The 20,440-nt window shown below is 38.7% G+C and overlaps 1 protein-coding gene across 1 annotated transcript; it reads right to left on the reverse strand.

Annotated features, from left to right (window-relative positions):
- Positions 1-13,326: 13,326 nt before the first annotated feature.
- LOC122413536 (uncharacterized) lies at positions 13,327-20,290 on the reverse strand. Its single transcript, XM_043423954.1, has 4 exons — positions 20,095-20,290; positions 19,857-19,951; positions 15,828-19,407; positions 13,327-14,887 (listed from the first exon to the last, which is right to left on the reverse strand). The coding sequence occupies exons 2-4, from the start codon at positions 19,941-19,943 to the stop codon at positions 13,881-13,883; spliced, it is 4,674 nt and encodes a 1,557-aa protein (XP_043279889.1). The 5' UTR covers positions 19,944-19,951; positions 20,095-20,290; the 3' UTR covers positions 13,327-13,880.
- Positions 20,291-20,440: the final 150 nt, after the last annotated feature.

Raw genomic sequence — 20,440 nt, forward strand, 5'->3', positions numbered from 1 at the left:
GACCCGCGAACGACTGGCAAGTCGCCGGTGTACCAACACCAATACGCTGTGAGCTACTCCGCGTCGAAAACTGCCTTGCGCTTCCGCCGAAACTATCTATTTCTCTCTCCCTCTTTTCCTCAGTCACTCACTCACTGCAAAACGCGCGCACCGCACCGGGCCATCCTCTCTCTCTCTTTCTCCCTCTCTCCCTCCGTCCTCCTCGATCCCGTTTACCTTTAAACATTATTGCCATCTCTCGCTCGCTCCCGTGCGCTTCTACTCGTCTCGTATGGTGGAGTCGTTGCGCACCTGTCGTTCCGGGGGCTCCCGGTGTCGGGGCGCATGCCTCCCCCACCTTTCGACCCACTGACTCCGCGAGCCGTACACATATGCACGCTGTACGAGCGCCGTATCCGCATATTAAAATTTCCGACATTTTTTTTATCGAAAGAAAACGCGTAAACACGTGAAGGAGAATTTTTTCATTAAATTTTCTGATTCGTCTCAAGCGACATTATATTTGCGTTCATTTATCGAAGCCGTTATTTGAATCTCTTGTGTCGGAAGCCCATTTTCAGAGGGCAGCAAACGCATGCGAATATACGTTCGACAGAAAAAATACGCGCTCAAATTTTTTTTCCGGGGAAATGATCGGGTAAAAAATATTTTCGTTCGCCCGTAAAAATAGAGCGAAGCATCGCCGAACGAGCCATGCAACATTTGAAATAACGAATCGTTAAAAATATCGGTGGAACAACGCCGGACGGATGTAAATAGTGAAATATATTTTTTCCTCTTCCCCTTTTTATTATTAAGTCAAATCTGTTATGTACATAACGATAAATAACTGTAAAGGTAACTGAGACAAAACATCATTTCAGAGTAAGGAGGGTGGCTACGTTCGTCAAATTGATAAGAAATTGATCAAATTTGGTAATAATGTTCAACATCAAGTGCGAAGACACAATTTTTTTCAAAATTTTCTTCTCCTTAGTTATCGAGTAATTACGCATTAAGGAGGGTGGCTATCGACGATACAATGTTGCCATGCTAAACCTTGTTAAATACATTAAATTCTTATCCTAAAGATAGGGCCAAATTTGACAATACAAATTTTTTACGATTTTTCTTCTGTACAGTTATCGAGTAATTGATCACTAAAGTTCAAGTGTATAAGCATAGCGTTTCCATATATATAGGTATATATTCCGGACATAAGAAATCTGCTTTAATGCGTAATTACTCGATGACTAAGCAGAATAAAATTTTGAAAAAAATGGTGTCTTCGCACTTGATGTTGAAGAACATTATCACCAAATTTGATCAATTTCTTATCATTTTGACGAGTGTAGCCACCCTCCTTAAAGCAGATTTCTTATGCCCGGAATATATATGGAAACGTTATGCTTATACGCATGAACTTTAGTGATCAATTACTCGATAACTCTACAGAAGAAAAATCTTTAAAAATTTGTATTGTCAAATTTAACTCTAAAGAATATGTTCACCAAATTTTATTAAATTCTTATCATTTTGAAATTTTTTATGTATTTTACATGGTTTGACATGGCAACATTGTATCGTCCCTAGCCACCCTCCTTAATGCCTCGGGGTTGCACGGCGTACGATGACTTTACAGAGGTTAATTCAATCTTTGTCGAAGGTCGATCGTTTTAAATTTCTTCAGTCTTCTCGTGGCCTGGTTAGGGTCTAGGTTAGACTCTGGCGAGATCGTTGGAGTGGATTTGTACTCGTTCTTCGTGTCCTTTGCTGAATCGTTCGATTTCCTTTGCTATCGTGTTTTTCCGAGATCTCTGTGGATGGTGGCGTTACTGACGTTCCAGGAGGCATCGAGTAACATTCGTAAAGTTTTGGATTAGAACCCGTGCATAACTTCTATAAATTACACAACTCTATAAAAAAAAAAAAAAATCTGTTGTTTGTCCTAAATTTCATTTCATGATTTTGTGGTTAATTGTGCACAAAAACGAAGAAAAAATACCTTGATTTCATACAAAGTTTGCTTTTGCGATAGTTATAACAGTAATAATACTCATTTTCACGTTTTCGTAAGAATTTTAATTAATCTTGACACACTCAAAAATACCCCGGGTTAAAAGTGAGGTTCTTACGTTCACACAGCGTCTCCAGATGGCACTCGAGTGATAAATAACAATCGGGTGTTTTGTACAAGCAGAGAACACAGATTTACGTAGAACAACAGGGCCCGTGTTCGTTTTTGAATAATTTTCCATTTTTTTGTAAGCTAATTTAATAGTTAAAATGAATCAAAATAATATACATTTTTATATCTGCATGATTTCATACGACGTTGAAGTTTGCAACGTTGGAGTCCTACGAAATTAACGAAGATAACATCAATTTTTTATTTCACGAATCATTGATGTAGACTGAATGTAGACTGATGTACGAATTGCAAATTAGGCAGGTAACAAAATTGGAAATTTCTGTATTTATTAGAGAGTTTTTTCAGATCGTTTCGTTGGACTCCAATAACGTTGCAAGCTCAGTGTTATAGTTTTATTATAAAATAAATATTGAAATCACTGATTTTCAAAAATATCGTTCAAACGTTCCCCTGGATACAAAAGCGAACTTTTTCATTCTTAAATGTCAAGATCATATCTACACCGGCTAGAGGATAATTTCATAGATATTGAGGTTATTGTTTTTTTTTTACCTTTATGATCTTCGACCACGTTAGCCTTCTGTCAAGATGCATACCCAAGTATTTCACTTGGTGAAATACCGTTGGACGTTGGAGGTTTGGAAATAGTTACGTATGAAAAAGGAAGATCCGTGCCAATTCGGCGAGATTCTTATCAATATGTGAATGCATGTTTTTATCGGACTCTTTTGCATAGCAGAATTTTTCCAATCCCACAAGTGTGACCGTAAAAAAATCACGTTTTGCGGCTATCGCGTTTCCTCCTCGATGCGCTCCCGCTCCCCTTTTACTATTTTATTTTTCTGTATTCGCACTCGTTGTCCGAGACTATTCTGAATAAAAACACAACTATGCATACACGCATGAAGCAGCGGGCATGCAGGTACATTGATTGAATTCATCGAACGAGGAAAATGCTCCCAGATCGTACTTTCACGACCTTAATATATAAATATATTTCTATTCGTCCATGCAAAAAAAGAAGAAAACCAACATATATTTCGTGTGTGTGTGTGTGTGTGTGTGTGTGTTTGTCTATTTACATTCGGCATGATACAATTTCGTTTCGAGTATCGAGTACACGCGAGATTATAGGGATGTTTCCATTTTTTCAGCTCCCCCTCCCTCTGTTCCCCTCTATTCGAGGCTACCTCTCACGTTCGATTTTTGTACGGATATTTCGAGGATCGACGCCGCATTGATGTCACGTCGAATTCTATCTCTCTACTATTTGATCCACGATTTCATACGCCCCGATGTTACGGTTCCAAAAAGCATCCACTTTTTTTCAAGCCGCGCGCTACTACTCTGTAATGAGAAACGAATTTTGCGAACGGAGCGTGTATTATCAATAGTATATGAAAAAACACTCTTTTATTCCTCTGCATGTTCATAAAAAAAAGTGAACTCTTGCCACCCTAACGAATTGGCCCTTGAAACCGAGCTTCTCGGATTTCATTATTCGTTTGGAAGTTTACGGAATTTTGTACGGTGGTTTTAGGGAATGTTAGGATAAAATGTTAGTGACTAAAATTTCGAACAGTTGAAATCTCGAGTTTGTAAGCTTCGAATGATAATGTGGAGACTGATCAATTCGGCTAGGGCTTTGAATGTAGAATATAAATAAAGTAGAAGCTTCAAGGTTCGAAGCACGGTTACTTGGGAAATAGAATATGTAACAACCGCCCATAGAACGACGAATAAAATATCGATTTTCCGGAAATTGGACTATCACTCTTTCGATTCATAAATTATTACAATCAGCAATACTATGAATATTTACAATTTCGAAAATATAGTAACTAAAAACTCAATATTACTGAGGTTGAAATATTGAAACACCAAAAAATTGAACGGTCAAATTGGCGGAAGGTTAGAAAGTCGACCGATCAAAATAAAGAAGTGCAGCGGAGCTCAAATGCACGCGTGTCTCACTAACTCACTTGCTCAGACCGGTGGTCTCCAATTTCAAACATCACCATTTTGACTTTCGCCCTTTCGAGCCATCGCTATTCTGCATATCCAAGTTTATAGACTCGAAAAATTCACTTTCGATTTTTTGCTGCCCTATATTCTGGTTTGTCTATAAAACAAGTACTCTCTCCAAATTGAATTAAAACATATGAACTTTTGACATATTCGTGTGGTCTGTTAAAATTCCATTCTCAATGAAAACTATCGAATTATATATTTTCGAATAAATATGAATTCGGTAAATCTGACATTACAATATTGAACCCTACCCACTGAAATCAACAAAAACATTGTAAAACGTCACTCGCACGTGGACCTGAGGGCTCGGCTTTGAACGTCCATCGCACGAGTACCGAACGCGCGTAGCCTTTCCCGCACTTTTGATCGCCATTTTGGTCTTTTTCTCCATACCACGTCAACCCCGCTGCTCTAAATTTCCATGCTTTTTTTCACCCTTTATCAAGCATTCGCTCGGTTGTTTGACGCCTTCGAATTCTCCGTAATACAATATTCAACAAAATGGAGAACGGAAATCAACTCCGAACGCGACACTCTTTTTTCTCTTTTAATTCGGGAATATTTATTTCCCATTTTCTTTTTCTTCGTTACGAAAATACGAGTGTTTGCATTCAATTAGCGATATTAAAATTCGCGGAAATATTAATTGGAGCGGAGAATTCGCGTGTGTGTCGCGTTCGCATTTACAGTGAAATTAGCTTCAGCTAATTTCGAATTGAAATATCTCTTCACCCGCATCCTGCTGTATATTCTTTCTCCGAAAAGAGAGGCTGAATAGCGGTATTTACAAAAAATAGAAAAAAAACGAGGAACACACTCTTCCGATAATAATCCATTTCGGGATTATTCATGGGAAATTAAAAAATGTTCGAATCCCCCGGCCAGTTACGTTACAACGAGGTTGCGCGTAAATTGGAGAATTATCGGACGAGAGTTGGGATCGTTAATTAAGACGAGGAATACCACATCCCTGGAAATGCCAATTCGAATTTAGCGCTAACGAAACCCGCCGGGGGACGGGGGTGAAAAGCGATGGAGGAAAAAATGATGGGATGATTCCTTATTCTCGCAATCGCTCGGAGGAGTCGAGCGAGATTGGCGCAGCGTTCGTCCGACCTGAAAAAAGGGTTGAGCCAGACAACAAACATCCTGGAAAAAGGAACGGCAACAATGATAATAGTGATAAAAATAATAAAAATAGCGACAGGAGGAGCGGCCGAATAGCCCCACGTGGAATATCAGCTTCAGGAAATCCTGGTTCGCGCGAATGTTTCTCTCCCACGCTGACAGATATGTCAGAGAGTTTTCCACGTAACATTTTATATACAGATGAAAAAAAAACATGGTGAACAAAAAAAACAGAAACACAAAAAAGTTTAGTTGGATGCTGTGGATGTGGATATGGGCTATGTCGCTTGACAGATTATCGATACTCGATGATTCTCGTGTGAACAAATTTTCGGTCTCTAGTTTTATCGAACCCGCGAGCTTAGTCCCACTCTTTTCATTGTTACACAGTGACCGTAGTTTACACCCGTCAGTCCACTCGATTACGACACCGAACTAATGCCGAAAAAAAAACAACATCCTTGTACGAAATACAAATAACGCGTTATACATTTGGAATATTTATCACCGGAAATCGATTCGATTGCTCCCATCAATATCCCGTTCGTTGTACAGGTGAGTCGCGCACCGAACCGCCAGAAAGAAATTATACGCGTATATGTGGATAAAAAAAGAGAGAAAAATTAAAAAAAAAAAAAAAAAAGAAAAGCCAGCAAAGGTGGAAGGACGTCGAAAGATTAATATCCATCCCTTCCACGGCTCTTGGACGAAATGGGCTTTTACCGCGATTTTCTGTTCGCCTCTTCTCTCTTTTCGAAATAAAATTCTCAAAGCATTACGTAACTCGGATGACATAACCGTATATTTTATCCCGTGACTCGCGTGCTTTTCTGTTTCGTTTTTTTCTTTTTCTCTCGTGCATGCTCAACCCTCATCGGTGCGATTTAAATATTGGATATTGGATTCGAGATTGTAGCCGTTGAGACTGATCTAAAGCACTCTCGGTTCTCTTAATCTTTATGGCTTGCTCGGGATTTTTGATTTGGACTATCCGAGGGCTCTTTTTATCCATTTTATTCCATGAAACAACCGCGAGGAATATATATTCGAAACGGAGATAATTCGGCGGAAAAAATGTCGCGATAAAAAATCAAAGTTACGAGAGATTTTCAGACTTGAACGAACTTTTAATGCTCACTAAATTCTGCTCAACTGAAAAGCTAGTTTCGCTAATGCACATCTGCGAAAAAGTCCGACAGCATCAAATTCACCGAAAAGAAATGCACAAAGCGCGGTAAATGCTCGATAAGGAGCGAATACTTGATGACGAAAAAGGGCCACTTGCACAAAGAATGTTTTTCACCGACTTAAATATATTGACGGAGAAAAATAAAAGAAACTTTGATATTGCCAGAAATCGAAGAAATATTTATACGCGGTGCACACGTCTCCGTGTTGGAAACACTGTTTATGTGTTATAACCATTTTCGAGAGATTCCCAAGTGGAAACTTGGAACAATTCTTGCTGGGTGTATACAGAAGATGCGCAATGCAGCAGGACAGATTTACGGTATATAAACCGATATGTTTTATAGGTATTTGTCTCGGCAAAACAAATCTCGAACGACGAAGAAAAAGACTCGAACTCTTCCTCACCTCCTGCCTCGTTTGTCTCTCGCCCTCAGCTTTTTCCTTACTTACTCTCTTTCTCGCCTGCTCCCTCTAATATTTATAGAGTCCAGAAATATATCCCGATATTTATTATCGCGCCTCGATGCTTATTTTCGAAAGTGTATCATTTACTCGAATACAAGCATAGAGACTCAAGTATTTTCTACTCCATAGTGTCAATTTCATCTAATGTTTTACTCATCAACAAATTCGTTCTGTTCGAATTTACATCAGGAATGCCATGCCTACGTTCACGACCTTTTATCGTTCTTTTTAAACTGAACGAACGATGATTAAGGTGGAACTGTTTGCTCGTGAAATTTTAACGGGTTCGACCATACCTTTTCTGAGAAAATTGAATTAATTTTTTACATTGGATTTTATGGAAAAGCGTAAAAAAATGCAAAAAATATTGAAAAACTTTCAGTGATTTCACCGTACTGTTTATCTGCAATGTGCAAAAGAAAATTAATAAACGAAGTTTGTCTCTCTCTCTCTTCTGGCGAACACGCAGCTTCAATCGCGGCAACGTCGCATCGATCAACGCACTCTTGTATAACTATATATAAACAGTGCGACTTATAGCTTGCCCTCGAGCTTGAGCAGAGCAGCCAACAGTCAAAAATTTAAACCATAACCCCCCATTGATGCTGTCAAAGCAAATGTTTGATATTTTGAAATATAAAACAAGAAGCTTGTTCACCAAAATAAGGAACATTATGATTGAAATAGTTATTTTTTCATCTAAAAATACACAATTATTTTTTTTTCGTGTAAATTAAAAACCAGAAACTACATTTATGTGCAGTTGGTAAGACGAGAGGCTTTCCGTGTTAAAGCATAGGAATACCTACCCCTCTCACCACCTGCTCCGCAAAAGAGGTACCGTTCTACCTTAAGGAGTTTCGAGAATAGAGAAGTCTAAATATTTAAAAATTGATCAAATTTGGTGATAATGTTGTTCAACATCAAATGCGAAAACACAAATTTTTTCAACATTTTCTTCTACCTAGTTATCGAGTAATTACGCATTAAAGCAGATTTCTTATACCTGGAATTTCGTATACCTATATATATGGAAACGCTATGCTTATACACGTGAACTTTAGTGACCAAATACTCGATAACTGTGTAGAAGAAAAATCTTAAAAAATTTTTATTCTCAAATTTGGCACTAAAGAATATGTTCACCAAATTATATAAAATTCTGAACTTTTTGAAATTTTTTATGTTTTTAGCACGGATTAGCATGGCAAAATTGTATCGCCTGTACCGAAACTCCTTAAGGAAGTTGAGGCTGTACAGTCATTTTTTTTACCCAAAAGTGATGACCTGTAACCTTTCAAAAGTTAGGCCAGTTTACAGTTTGGCAATGTTGCATACACTTTAAAGAAAAGTTGGGGAAAAAAAGACGAAAAACTGGTGAAAGCTCAGTCGAAAACACGAACAGTGACGATCCTAGCCTCAAAAAACTGCACGGGAAACAGATTATTATTAATATAATCTCAGCAAATCTCCTAATAAATCTGAAAAAAATTGACATTATTCAGCAAGCCTTGCTCATGTTGCCCAAAAAATTTCATATTTTTAGCATCATTTTTAACGGAGATATCACCGAATATGTCTTGACTTCCATAAGATTACATGTTATTTGACCCAAATTGTTATTGATTTTTCTCAGCAACGACGCTCCTAAACTGTCTGAAAATTTAACTGATTTTTTTTTACACTTCACTTTATAAGATGCAATCGGTTTAAAAGCGGTGACATCATTTTCATTTTAATGCCTCAACTTCCTTAAGGAACATGTGTGAATATTCGCTCTCCAAGATTACGCGATGATATTTTTTGTCGGTAAAAATGAATACGTACTGGATAGATTTGCTAAATTTGGACGCTAATTACCATGTAGTTTAGCAGCAAATCAATTATTGAATATCTAGATAGAATATGAGACAAGTACATTTATCTTATTATGACGAGTTGCTGCCAGAGAGTCTTTACCGGAGCGTTGACTTTTCTCTGACACTTATCACTCCCGCACATGAAAAATCGTACACACAAGAAAAGTTATTGAATTTTTTCATTAGTTATATATCCAAGATTTCACAAAAAAATATCGATCGTTTTATTTCGTGGATATTGAAGAATACATACGTATTTTAGTTTTTACTGAAATATGTAGAGTCTCGTAATAAATATCTGATGAGAAATCATTCAGATTGCACGACAAATGGATTGGTAACGTTTGGCAACGCTGCATTCAGTATATGTTCACAACACGCAACGTCAGTTCGACCTTTAGGTCATATTTTGTAGTTCGTTAGCTTCGCCACGTTTTTTTGTCAGTTTTTATGAAACAACCATTTTTATCCTGGTAAATTTTTGTATCATTCATTTTTTCATTTTCCTCCACTGCAAATACTACTTTGGACAGTGAACTCACTTCATAACCTATAAAATTTGTAAACAAAACTGACAGCGTGACATCAACAGCAGCGGCAGCTTTTGCACCACGCTAGTCAAAATGAGCTCTTCAAACGTTTTTTTAATAATAAAATTGTATAAAAATGTTGGTTCTTTACCAATTACATTTCTAAAATAATAAAATTATTGTTTTCAAGCAAGTTTCGTCCTTTGAAATTTTCGAAAAATATAGTTGCTGCAAAAATCACGTATCTACCTTAAACATTAGTAAAGATGACGATTTTTAGGGACAATGAAAATTGAAGTGTGCTCACATTGATGAAAAAATTTGTTCCTCGACCACAATCCATTCAATCGCACGCCTGGATATAGCGAATGCAATGATATTTTTTTTCTTCGAAGTCGCAAACGATTGATCGAGTGATGTAACGGGACAGCCTTACCCCCTGGCACGGTTTCTAGTTTCACTGAAGTCTGTTAGAGGGCTACGGATGGAGCGCTCTCGCGTCAGCGGAGCACCACCCGCACAGCAATAAGGCTCCCACCTTTCCGTACTGCTGCTCCTCTTTATCCCTACCAAAATTGTACAAAAACAAAGAAATAATGAAGCCTAATTACCTCGATATACGAGAAGATTTTGTATCGCAGTATCCGGATTGCAAGATGGGAAAATCGAAAGGGTTTACTCGCTCCAGGCAAAATCCGTCGGCCAGTGCACGAACCTGCACACTTTACACCACTTCTACGTGAGAGAAAAGGATCTAAAAAATCCTAAGTTCCGATATTTGGGAAATTAACCACTTATCGAATACCAAAACGTGACGCGGCATCGGTCAGATTATTTTTTTATTCTGCGTACGATTAAATGTAAAAATAAAAAATATGTGATACAAGGAGAGAATGGTAAGTGAGAATAACGAAAAACATGGAATGGACGCGTGCTCGGAACTGCGAACAGAGCTTGTCCAATTGGCCAAATATTATAGCACAGAAGGATTATTTTTCAAGACTGTAACATCAAGGAGGCGCACTTATATAAAGCTATTGGTTAATGTGTAAACATTTTATATTGGCTCAGGCCTCCAATCGGGCTCAATGTCGCTCGGCGTGTGCGTGGGAACGACCTATATCTGTTTTTACGCAGAACAGTGGATCCTGCTCTCCAGCTAGAGGAATGATGAACGGAGAGAGAGAAAAAAAAGGAGAAATGAAAAAAAAAGTGTAAAAAGGCACTTTGCGACAGTACATTCGTGCATGAATATAATTAGACTTATTTTTTTATCGTCACATCCGGTGTCACACTGCGGAATGGCGTTAATCCTTAATTGGTTTTATTTGTAGTGTGGTTTTACATTTTTTTGCCAATTTCATTATTGAAGACGAAAGTAGTTTGACCGCTCTATCGAACCACACGTGGCTCCAGTTGACCCAGAATTTCAATCGGCTTCTCCGAATAACCCACCAATTCTAACGATTTTTCTCCCATCAGCCGGATACAGAAATAAAAACAGGCGATCTAAATTATCAAGGATCTTGCGGGTTTTCAAACATTGCAACATGAGCAGACTAATTGAGATTTTTTTAATAGAAAAAATATTGTGTTTTCGCCAAGTTATTCCAGGCTTTGATGCAATATTTGAGGCTCGAATTGAAAATGAATATAAATGAAGGGTAAATGTCGGAATATCGAGAGACGAAAAATCGGAGGGGTCGAAATGACGTTACCATCGTTTTATAATCAATCGCTTTTTGCTCAGCCGTATGAAAGTTATCGACGTATAAAATTTCATGAGCGAAAGGGTGAACGAGAGATGACGTTGGATTTTAGAAATTTCTGCAGTCGATCTCTGTGTGCGTGGGGCTTCCAATCACGTAGAACATCGTACTTGTTGAGTGCGAAAGATATAACGAAGGAGAGAGAGGCGCTGGAGGGGGAGGAAAAGCAGGAAAATCCTCTGTTTAAAAGCTCCAGCGCGAATTTAAATTTAATCGTTTTTGTCGCACAATTCTCTCGGTCTCCAGGATTTCCTGAGCTCCTTCCCTAATTTCGTTTTTCTCTTGTTTATGCACGAGACGTTTCGGCTCAACAGGACTCCGGATTATTCCCAGTCGTGTAAAAAGCCGATAGAAAAGTACGGGTTCGTTTTTGCAAGTACAAACAAAAATTCCGGACGATCACCGCCATCGTTCTTTCCGTCGGGACTTTTAATGTTTTTGGAACGATCGATTTCTGTACTCGACTGAATTCGAAGGAAAACCTTCCACCAAGAACGTCCTCCAACTCTTTAATTATTAGTGCGCGTCACTGTAGCGAAAGTTTGTGCGAACAAATTTGTTCGTAGAGAATAATTGCAGCTCGTTTTGAGCATCAAGTCCGAGAGTTCCGCTTGTCCATCTACGGGAGGTCAAACATTATTTTAACGTGGCTCTGAGAACGAGGCCACTTTCGCACGCTTCGAAATAATGAAAAAAGAGAGATAGAAATACCTCAAAATAAATTTATTTCATCAAACTTGATGAATATATAAACAAGTTCTAAAAACTCGGCTCCGCGTATAATATCCAACTGCAGGCTTCTCTCGCTCGTCTAATACTTTCCAAAGAAGAATAAGGGAAGGTATGTGTACCACGCGAAACTTTATTTACCATGATATTTTCGTGCTCCTTCGTGTTTCATATCCAATCGAGCGTGTGTTTGTCTCGCGGTGACTTTATTCAAAAAAATTTTACGAGCGATTGAATTATGAGGAAAATTTTTCGCTGCTCAGGGAAAAAACGAGGAGAAAAAGGTCAGGACGGAAACAAAACAGTGCGGAAGCACAAACGATATTGCACGTTTCCTACACCACCGCATCGCGCAGAGCATCCCTCCACCTTCCCTCTCTCTCTCTCTCTCTCTCTCTCTCTCTCGCTATATATATATATATTATTGGGGCTATGATATACATACGTAATACGTATATACGTGTACTGTACTTGGTACAAGTTGCGAGTAAACAAGTAGCTATTTCGCCAACCAGCCAGTGAGCCATCCACCCGAACTGGTGCTCTCTTCTGCTCGTGATGCTCAACTCACATTTCTCTCCCTCTTTTTCTCTTTTGGCCTCTCTCTCTCTAGTTCTCTTGAAGAGTTCACATAGCATTTTTACTCTGGCCTACTTTTCCAAGCTCTTGTTAAAACTCCCGGCACCCTTTGTTCTATAACATTTCATGAGCGCGAGAAAGTTCATGAAACTAAACGGAGTACTTGCAATTCTCCATCTCCCTCCCCTCCCCCGGCCTCCTTCTCACCACTTATTCTTTTTCCATTTTCCTACACTTGTATCATTACGCTTGACGAGAAGCTTTGCCTGAATTTCTCGCGTGTCCATGCAACCGGGGGCAACACAAATACGCAAATTTGTAACAGCCTCGTAATTCTCGAGGAGAGTGTTCCCAGAAATTTCAAGTGATAACGTCCTGTGATAAATTATTATTGGCGCTCCAACCGTACGAGCATACACGAGTCACCGATTTTGCAAATTTCCAAACAACTCAAAATTGCTACGCTCGTTACAAGTTTCCAAAACCTTTCGCCTACTGTTTCCTCTTTTCTCCTCCTCCTTCCCCCCTCTTTTCTCTCTCGCTCCCTCCCGAGATCAACTCACGGGATAACGAGCTGACTCGTCGAAACGAAACCACGTCCGATGTTATTCAGACCCGAAAATCCACGATATAACAGGCGATTCGAACTTTGTGAATAATTATTAGTCAAACATGAGAAACGAAGATTTGCCTGGATAACCACAATCACCGAGAGTTTACTTCCCGAGCTTAACTCTCAATTACGGATTTACACCGTTCTAAGGACAACTACAACAGTGGTCGGTGTTTGTCCAAGCTGATACAAGCTCCATCGCAAATTCAAATTATTCATTCCAAGCCCCAATATTTTAGTCCAATGTTGGAGGATTCTTATTTTTGCTTCATTAAAAAACGTGCATGATTCTCGAAAAGAGTTTGTCTGACTGTGAAAATGATTTATTTATAAAAATAACGATGAATCATACAAATTGCAGCGTTGTTTCCATGCTGATTGTTCCGTCGATTTATCTACGTTTTTCAATAGTAAGCTTAGTTTTATAAAAGTAGAAAAAAAAAGAACAGATTTCAGTCTTACGCGAGAACTCACCCGGTGAGTCGCAAAATGACCTTAAATACTTTCAACTTCTTTGCAAAAAAGTATATCACTATAAATATATTTCTATATGTACAGATGTACGGATTTTGTTCCGGAAAAATGTTATCCGTTCAGAATTCAAGTACCAGCATGTGAGAACATGAAATAATATTTAAGATACTACGAATATGATCGACAATTTTGTTCTTTGTGATTATTTAAAATTATCTAAGCATTAATAATTATTTCATAATGATGAAAACTCACAGAATAATTGAATCATTCGTTGGATGATTCTCTATAACTTTTTGATATTTTGAACTGAGAATGGAGACATTTTTCAAGAAATTGGTCTTGTTCTATCACTACTCAGGTAACAAAACCGCGAATTATTCAACCGTCTTGACTTTTGGTTGTTCTAGTACGACTACTTTTGACTATTTTGTTGGTATCCGTGCAATTTGTTTCCTTCGAAGCGTACAATCTCCTTCTTGTTTTTGGACCGACAGCTACAACGTTTTCCCTGTTATTCGTTTCTATAATGGTCGATATTTCCGAATTTCTCGAACTTACAGTTTGCCCCGTACTTTTGTCCCTATTTCGTAATCTCGAGCTAACCCTTCGGGCTGGCTCGGATCTTCCAGTCTCGGAACTTGCAACGGTATCTGAAAGAGCACTAGTGGGGAAAGAGAGAGTTTGTGGAGCGCTCGCAGCTGAATTGTTAGAAGTATTTTTGGTTTCTTGTGACGAGCGAGCTGCGAGAAGCCGATCAGACTTCTGCTCCTTCTTCATTGACATATCATCGAATAACTTGGTGACTTGGTCGATGGATTTGTTCGATTTGGTGCTCTTTATGTCACTGTTTTCTACCGGAAGAGCAATCTTTTTTTCTTTCTTCCGAATTCTTGCTCGGCTTTTCCCATCGATTTCCGTTTTCTCAAGCATTTTCGTCATTTCCGCAAGAGAAGAATTTTCCCCCTCAATCGGGTGTAATTTTTCGACCACATCTCTCTTGCTCGAGCTCGTTCGGTTCGACGAATTTTTCCCTTTTGTAGAGCCTCTGTCAGGCACTGTTATTTTAATCGCAGGAATCGATGGCTCCTCGGACTTTTCTACCGGCTCCTCTTCACCCTCGTCGTAATCCTTGGAAATCTTACGACGCAAACGCCGAGTTTTCACCGCTGGGACACTCAATGTCGGCGTTGTTAGATCGTTGGTGGAATCGAACGGCGGCACCCTGTCGAGGGATAAGAACGGCGGTGTTTTCCTACGGCGCACGGGAATAGGTGGCCTTTTTTCAATCACATCTCGTACCGGTGTCACGCAAATCGCCGCATCCTGAACCGACGCTACGTCGTAGCGACTAACGTCCATGTCTTTAACGTCCGGCACCATGAATTCTGACGATTCGAAGATGTACACCAAAAAAATAAAAACAATAAAAGAAAACTAAATTAATGAGAATTTGGTAGCTCAACTTTATATGCAGATTTAGCCAAAGAAAACGCACACACATATGCTCTTAACGAGCTTACGAAAAAAATCGTTGAAAATGGGACAAATTTTGTGGGGCAGAAAATTTTCCACGCGAAAGACCCCCGGCAGTACTTTTCCACCTTCGGTAGTTCAGTCTTCAAAACAGATTGGATATCTTCTGCGAACAGACGTTTTTTCAAGTGTTTTTGAGGTACAAGCAACTGAAGATGAAAAAGTCGTTTTGGGAACTTTTTGGTAGAAAATTTTCGGCTCTACGAGATTTTTAGTCCTACGAAATTTTTCTCCGTCTCTCTGGACAGTATGTGTAATCGAAGCGGTACGCAACTCGAATAATTAAGGTATTCCTTTTGCATGATCGTATTTTTTACAGTGGCAGAAATTGGGGCACTCGAAATTTGGACCGATTCCTAACCCCTGAGAAGACGCGGTTATGTAGGAAAAGCTTCTGCTTCTGCCATTTTTCCAACTTTTATGGTTAATATTTCTCTTAAGCATTCGGTAAAATCCGTGAGACTGCTGTTTGTATCAGGAATTTAGAATTATTTAGTACATGAATTATTGAATAGAAATGTGGTGATGATGGAATCCCCATAAGCTGCTAATTTTACGATTTTTGAAGATTTAATCATTTACCAAATGTTCGATAACCTGACCTGAAATTTCGCCAATCTATTCGCGTGCACTTTTACTTTACTGTAATTTAAAATCGGTTATTTGTAGAATATTCGGGTTCGTGAAAGGAATACCTTAATAACTCATCAACTGATAAAAAGATAAACAAATAAAGAAAGAAGAAAATAAGCATAACGGAAAAAAAAGAATGGATGAAAATAAAAAACATACTGGAATAATGACGGTTGGTAAATAGTTTGTGAAAACGCCGTTGAAAAAGGAACTCATTGACGGTGACGTAGAGAGGATGATTATGAAGATTATACGTATTGCACAATTCGAGAGCATCGAGTGCGATATTGGTAATCGTATCCGTCGAATCGGGCATGGAAGATTCGAGGAAATGGCAATAATCCAAATGAAACATAACGTATTCGATGATGTGCCGTTGGTGCTGAGGACACGAAGATAAAAATTTGTGATTTTTTTCAGCGGCCTCGACAGCTCGTCGTTTCATGAGAATACATTTTTTTATTTCCATAGCACCATGAAAATGTTGAAAGGCAGCAATTTCGTTTTTCTGCATGGCGAATAACTGGGCTCGTATGTGCGTAGAGGCGAAAACCAAATATTGATAACAAAAGTTGGTGCACTTGAAGCACGAACAAATGTCCCCATCGAGCATAAACTGAGGTTTGGCGAAAACTTTTTTTCGCAGTACGGGCGACGTATCGCTTTGGCCAACGTCGCGCACAGCGTCCACGTGCCTCGGGACGTTTGTCAAATTCGTTGGAAATTCTTTATAATCGCGACAAGGTAATAAATCACTTTGCATCGTCGCCTCGAGGGCTTCGATTTCGAGAATGTGCTCGAGGCCTTGAAGCTTAACAGCACAATCCTCCAATTGAGCCCGTGAGAGATCGATGTAGCAGAGATATTTGAGGCACTCGGCAACACGGAGGGAAGCGACCAATTTTTGAGCGGTGCTCAAACGCTTCACTAGATGAGCCGATATTTCACGATAAGAGAGAAGGCTGTTCATGGGTAGAGTTAAACTGTTCGTGTAATCGAGTAAAATCTCGTAATTGTAAAGCTGCTCCTCCTTCCGTCCGTAAATCGTGGTGTCAGCTCCGTCATCGATCGACAGTAACGTGTAGAGATACTGTATTATGATGGTTGTGTAGGTAGATTGATCGTCGTTTTCGTCGCGTCCAAGACGATATTTCATTTCGATTTCTTTGAGCAATAAAAAGTTGGTTAAATATTTCAAGAATATCATTTCCTTGTTGCTAGCAACTTGCAAGAACAATTCATCAGCTTTTTCGATCTCGTTGTTATCGTAATAAAGTTTAGCCAAACAAAGTTTGTATCTCATGAGGATTTTCATTGTTTGACGATCGTTGGAATTTTCGAGATAGCCAGCGTGTTGGTCCGCTTCGACGATCCAATCGATATGAATATTTGGACTCGTGATGCTCCTCGAAGTCACGTACAAGATTGAAAGACTGTCGGATATTTGGATTGCTATTTTGTACACCATTTTCCATGCGTCGTCCTCGAGATATTCGAAGTGATACAAACGGCAGTATTCACCAGCGATTTTGATCGCGTGAAGACTGTAACGAATTTCCCAATCGGTCAAGTCCTCGAAGCCATTGGAATTTACCAATTTCTGCCATCTAATGAGAGCTTCCTTCAACGAGGACTCAAGATCGCACGTAACGGTCATGTTAATGGCTCTGTAAGCTGGTACAACGTCGTATTCGTTGCAGCCATTCTGTTCCGCATTTTTAAATCCTCCTGTTAATGCACGTATCGCAATTTTCATATCGGCCTCGGTGTTCCTCGTGAATTCTCGTGTTTTTTCAACAAATTCGTAAAATTTGATCATCGCATAAGCGCAACGGAGACCACTGCTCACGGTAGTTTCTTGTTTATACATTGAAATCGCTTTTTGGAGATACTTTTCGATGCATAAATTTGTATCGAAATTTAACGAGTGATAACTCAACAATTGTACACCCTGAACGTAATCGACTGATTTTGCCTGAAGATTTTCCAACTCGTCGAGAACCGCCATTATCGAAGTCGACAAGTTCAACTGCGATTCCTGGAGTGCCTTTATTTCGCGCAGACAGACTTTTATGAGATCATAATCGTCGACGTTGACTTGGGGTATTTCCAGTTCGTTGTTCCGCAAATATTCTAGCAGCGTTGTTTTCGTTGCCGTTGACTCTTTGTGCTTTATGCTTGACCAATCTTTGTAAGCTTTCGTCTCAGGAATATCGTGACTCAGGAGACAATTGATCGAAGCAATCTTCTTGGCTCGCTCGTAACGTTGATTCTTCATACATACGCTCCACAATCTGTGTAGAATCGTGCCGAGAGCATCGTCGAGGCCCCAGAGACGTTTAACTGATTTAACACCTACGAGAAAAACGGTACTTGCTATTAAATTTTCGTAAAGACAAATACTCTGATCGGGAAAAGTATTTTCGCAGATAACACCCATGTTATAAATGGCTCCTCCTAACGTTGGCCAGAGTAATGTCCATTCTTCGCAATTTGCGCTCTTTAGGCTCTTCAGCAATTCGAAACTCGATTCCATCATTCGCTTTGACAATTTTTGCACTTTCTCACTCGCCAGTAACTTTGAACAACGAGAAATTAACACCAAACATTTTATCTTCAACACAAGCTCGCTACAAACGTCGGTTTTTATTTTACAATTTTTCTTTTGGCAACGACAATCCCGAATCGCAAAGGTAGAAAAAAAACGACCGTGCTCCTCCGACAATTTCAATATCCCTGCGATCATGTCACTCGTCACGTGCTCTGTCGTGTCTTTCCTCTTGGTGTATTCTTCCCAATAATTTACAACCGACGTCAACAGTTGAACAATTGCGTAGCAGTAGGGCTTGAGGACGGCGCCTCTGTCCAGCCTGCACCAATCGTTAAATTCCTTCAACCATCGATCGATTTCAGTATCGCAATCATCTCTAAAATCATCCACTCTTTTGAGGAGTATTTCACACAAACGTTCCCAAAGTGTGAAGGCATACGAGTACTTTTCATTGGCCATTATCGATCGACGAAAGAGATCGAAATATTGACTGTAACTTTTGACGATCGAATCGATGCTCGTGGAATTCAAATCCTTGCCGATCCACACGGGTATCAATTCGCAAATTGAGTTCCAAATATTTTCCGAATTATCGTCATTCAACGTTATTTCACTGTTTCTCATAAGTTCGAGAATCGATTTTTTGTATTCATCAAGTAAATCCTTGTCAACTTTGGGCATTATTTTCTTGGAATACCATAATATTCTGGTGAAATAATCCTGTGACAATTTGTTGTGCCAAATTTTCACTAATTTCAGATCGTACTCCACTATGCTCATGAATAATTTGTAATTTTGATGATTCAGAGACTCCATGTTTTTCAATATATTTAAAGCTGCTCTATGCCACAAGGCTGATGCTGGCTCAAATATACAGTGTTTCGATAAAGTCTCATCCGGTTCGCACAAACCCCAAGTTGGCAAAATATAATCACAGATCGCCATTCCTTCGCAATATAAATTCATACCCACCAAACAAGCTGTTATGTGATAAATACTTGAAAAAAATTTTTTTGCACTCAAAGCTGTCGTCATTTTCGAGCATATGAAATCTGCCAATCGAGCTAATTCACTGCCCAACTTTGTTTTCGATCTGTCGTATTTGTATGCGCCATGCGAGAGATGTTGCAATAGTTTGAACAATATTTTGTTCATTGTTTCCTCCAAAACATTACCATCCAGGTATCTCTGAAATGGGAAAATATTTTAACTGATATGGCATGTATTTATTACAAGTTTTTTTGCATGATAGAAAAAAAATTTTGCATTAGTCTATCTTCTAAATCATACGGATGAAGATGGAAAATGTTGATATTTGACAAAAAATAAATATCATTGTAAAAAAAAAATGGTACAAGGTAATGTAAAGCAAATGTAGAAGTATTTTTGGGTATAACAGAGTCGACGATTCTCTCAACAACAGAAATTGTAAGAACGTTGTGACAATATATGAATGAATGTGGAAAAAAAATTTCTGATCAAAATAACTTGTGTACCGAAGAGAAAACAAATTTAATTTATTTTCAACAGTTGATTCGATATCAGCGTTTTTCACAAAGAAGATTGACAAGGTTTTTTATTTATCAGTGCTCAACTGGCAACAATTTGTTTCTATCCATTGAAAATAAGTACATTACCTCTAATTCAGTAGTTACTCCAGCGATATCCTCTGCTGCTATAGCATCAACCCATTGCTTAAATTTTGCTGAAGTCTTTGCATCCATTGTCTAATCTGCAGCCACGAAAAAAAATATTTCTAATACTTCACAAGTTCTTGAAATATTTACGAGTTTTGTTATTGATATTGGACAAATAAAATAAATTCTCAAACTGACTATGTAAACAAAATTCCCGAGTAAAATTCAAATTTCTAACCTCAAACTGCACGAATAATGAAACAACTCTATTCGACGCGTAGAGATTCATTAGATGCTACTAAAAAATCATTTTCACATTGATCCATTTGTAACATTCGTTATTTATCTGATTATAAATTACTACACGCCACAGTGTTTATTATTTAAAAAGATAGATACGCCTTCAAGGAATCGTTGTCCTTCCATAAAAACAATCTTGGAGACGCAAGCAGCGCCATTATCGGCCATTTGCCCAAATCATTTTCACTACGCTGATGGTAAAGCTGTCCGTTTTTTTTTGTAAATACAAAAATCATGGAAATATTGAGCAGTCTGTTTACTTACTTCAAACTGTATTCACTCGA

The sequence above is a fragment of the Venturia canescens genome, chromosome 7 (genome assembly GCF_019457755.1).
Source record: "Venturia canescens isolate UGA chromosome 7, ASM1945775v1, whole genome shotgun sequence".
Classification (NCBI taxonomy): Eukaryota; Metazoa; Arthropoda; class Insecta; order Hymenoptera; family Ichneumonidae; genus Venturia; species Venturia canescens.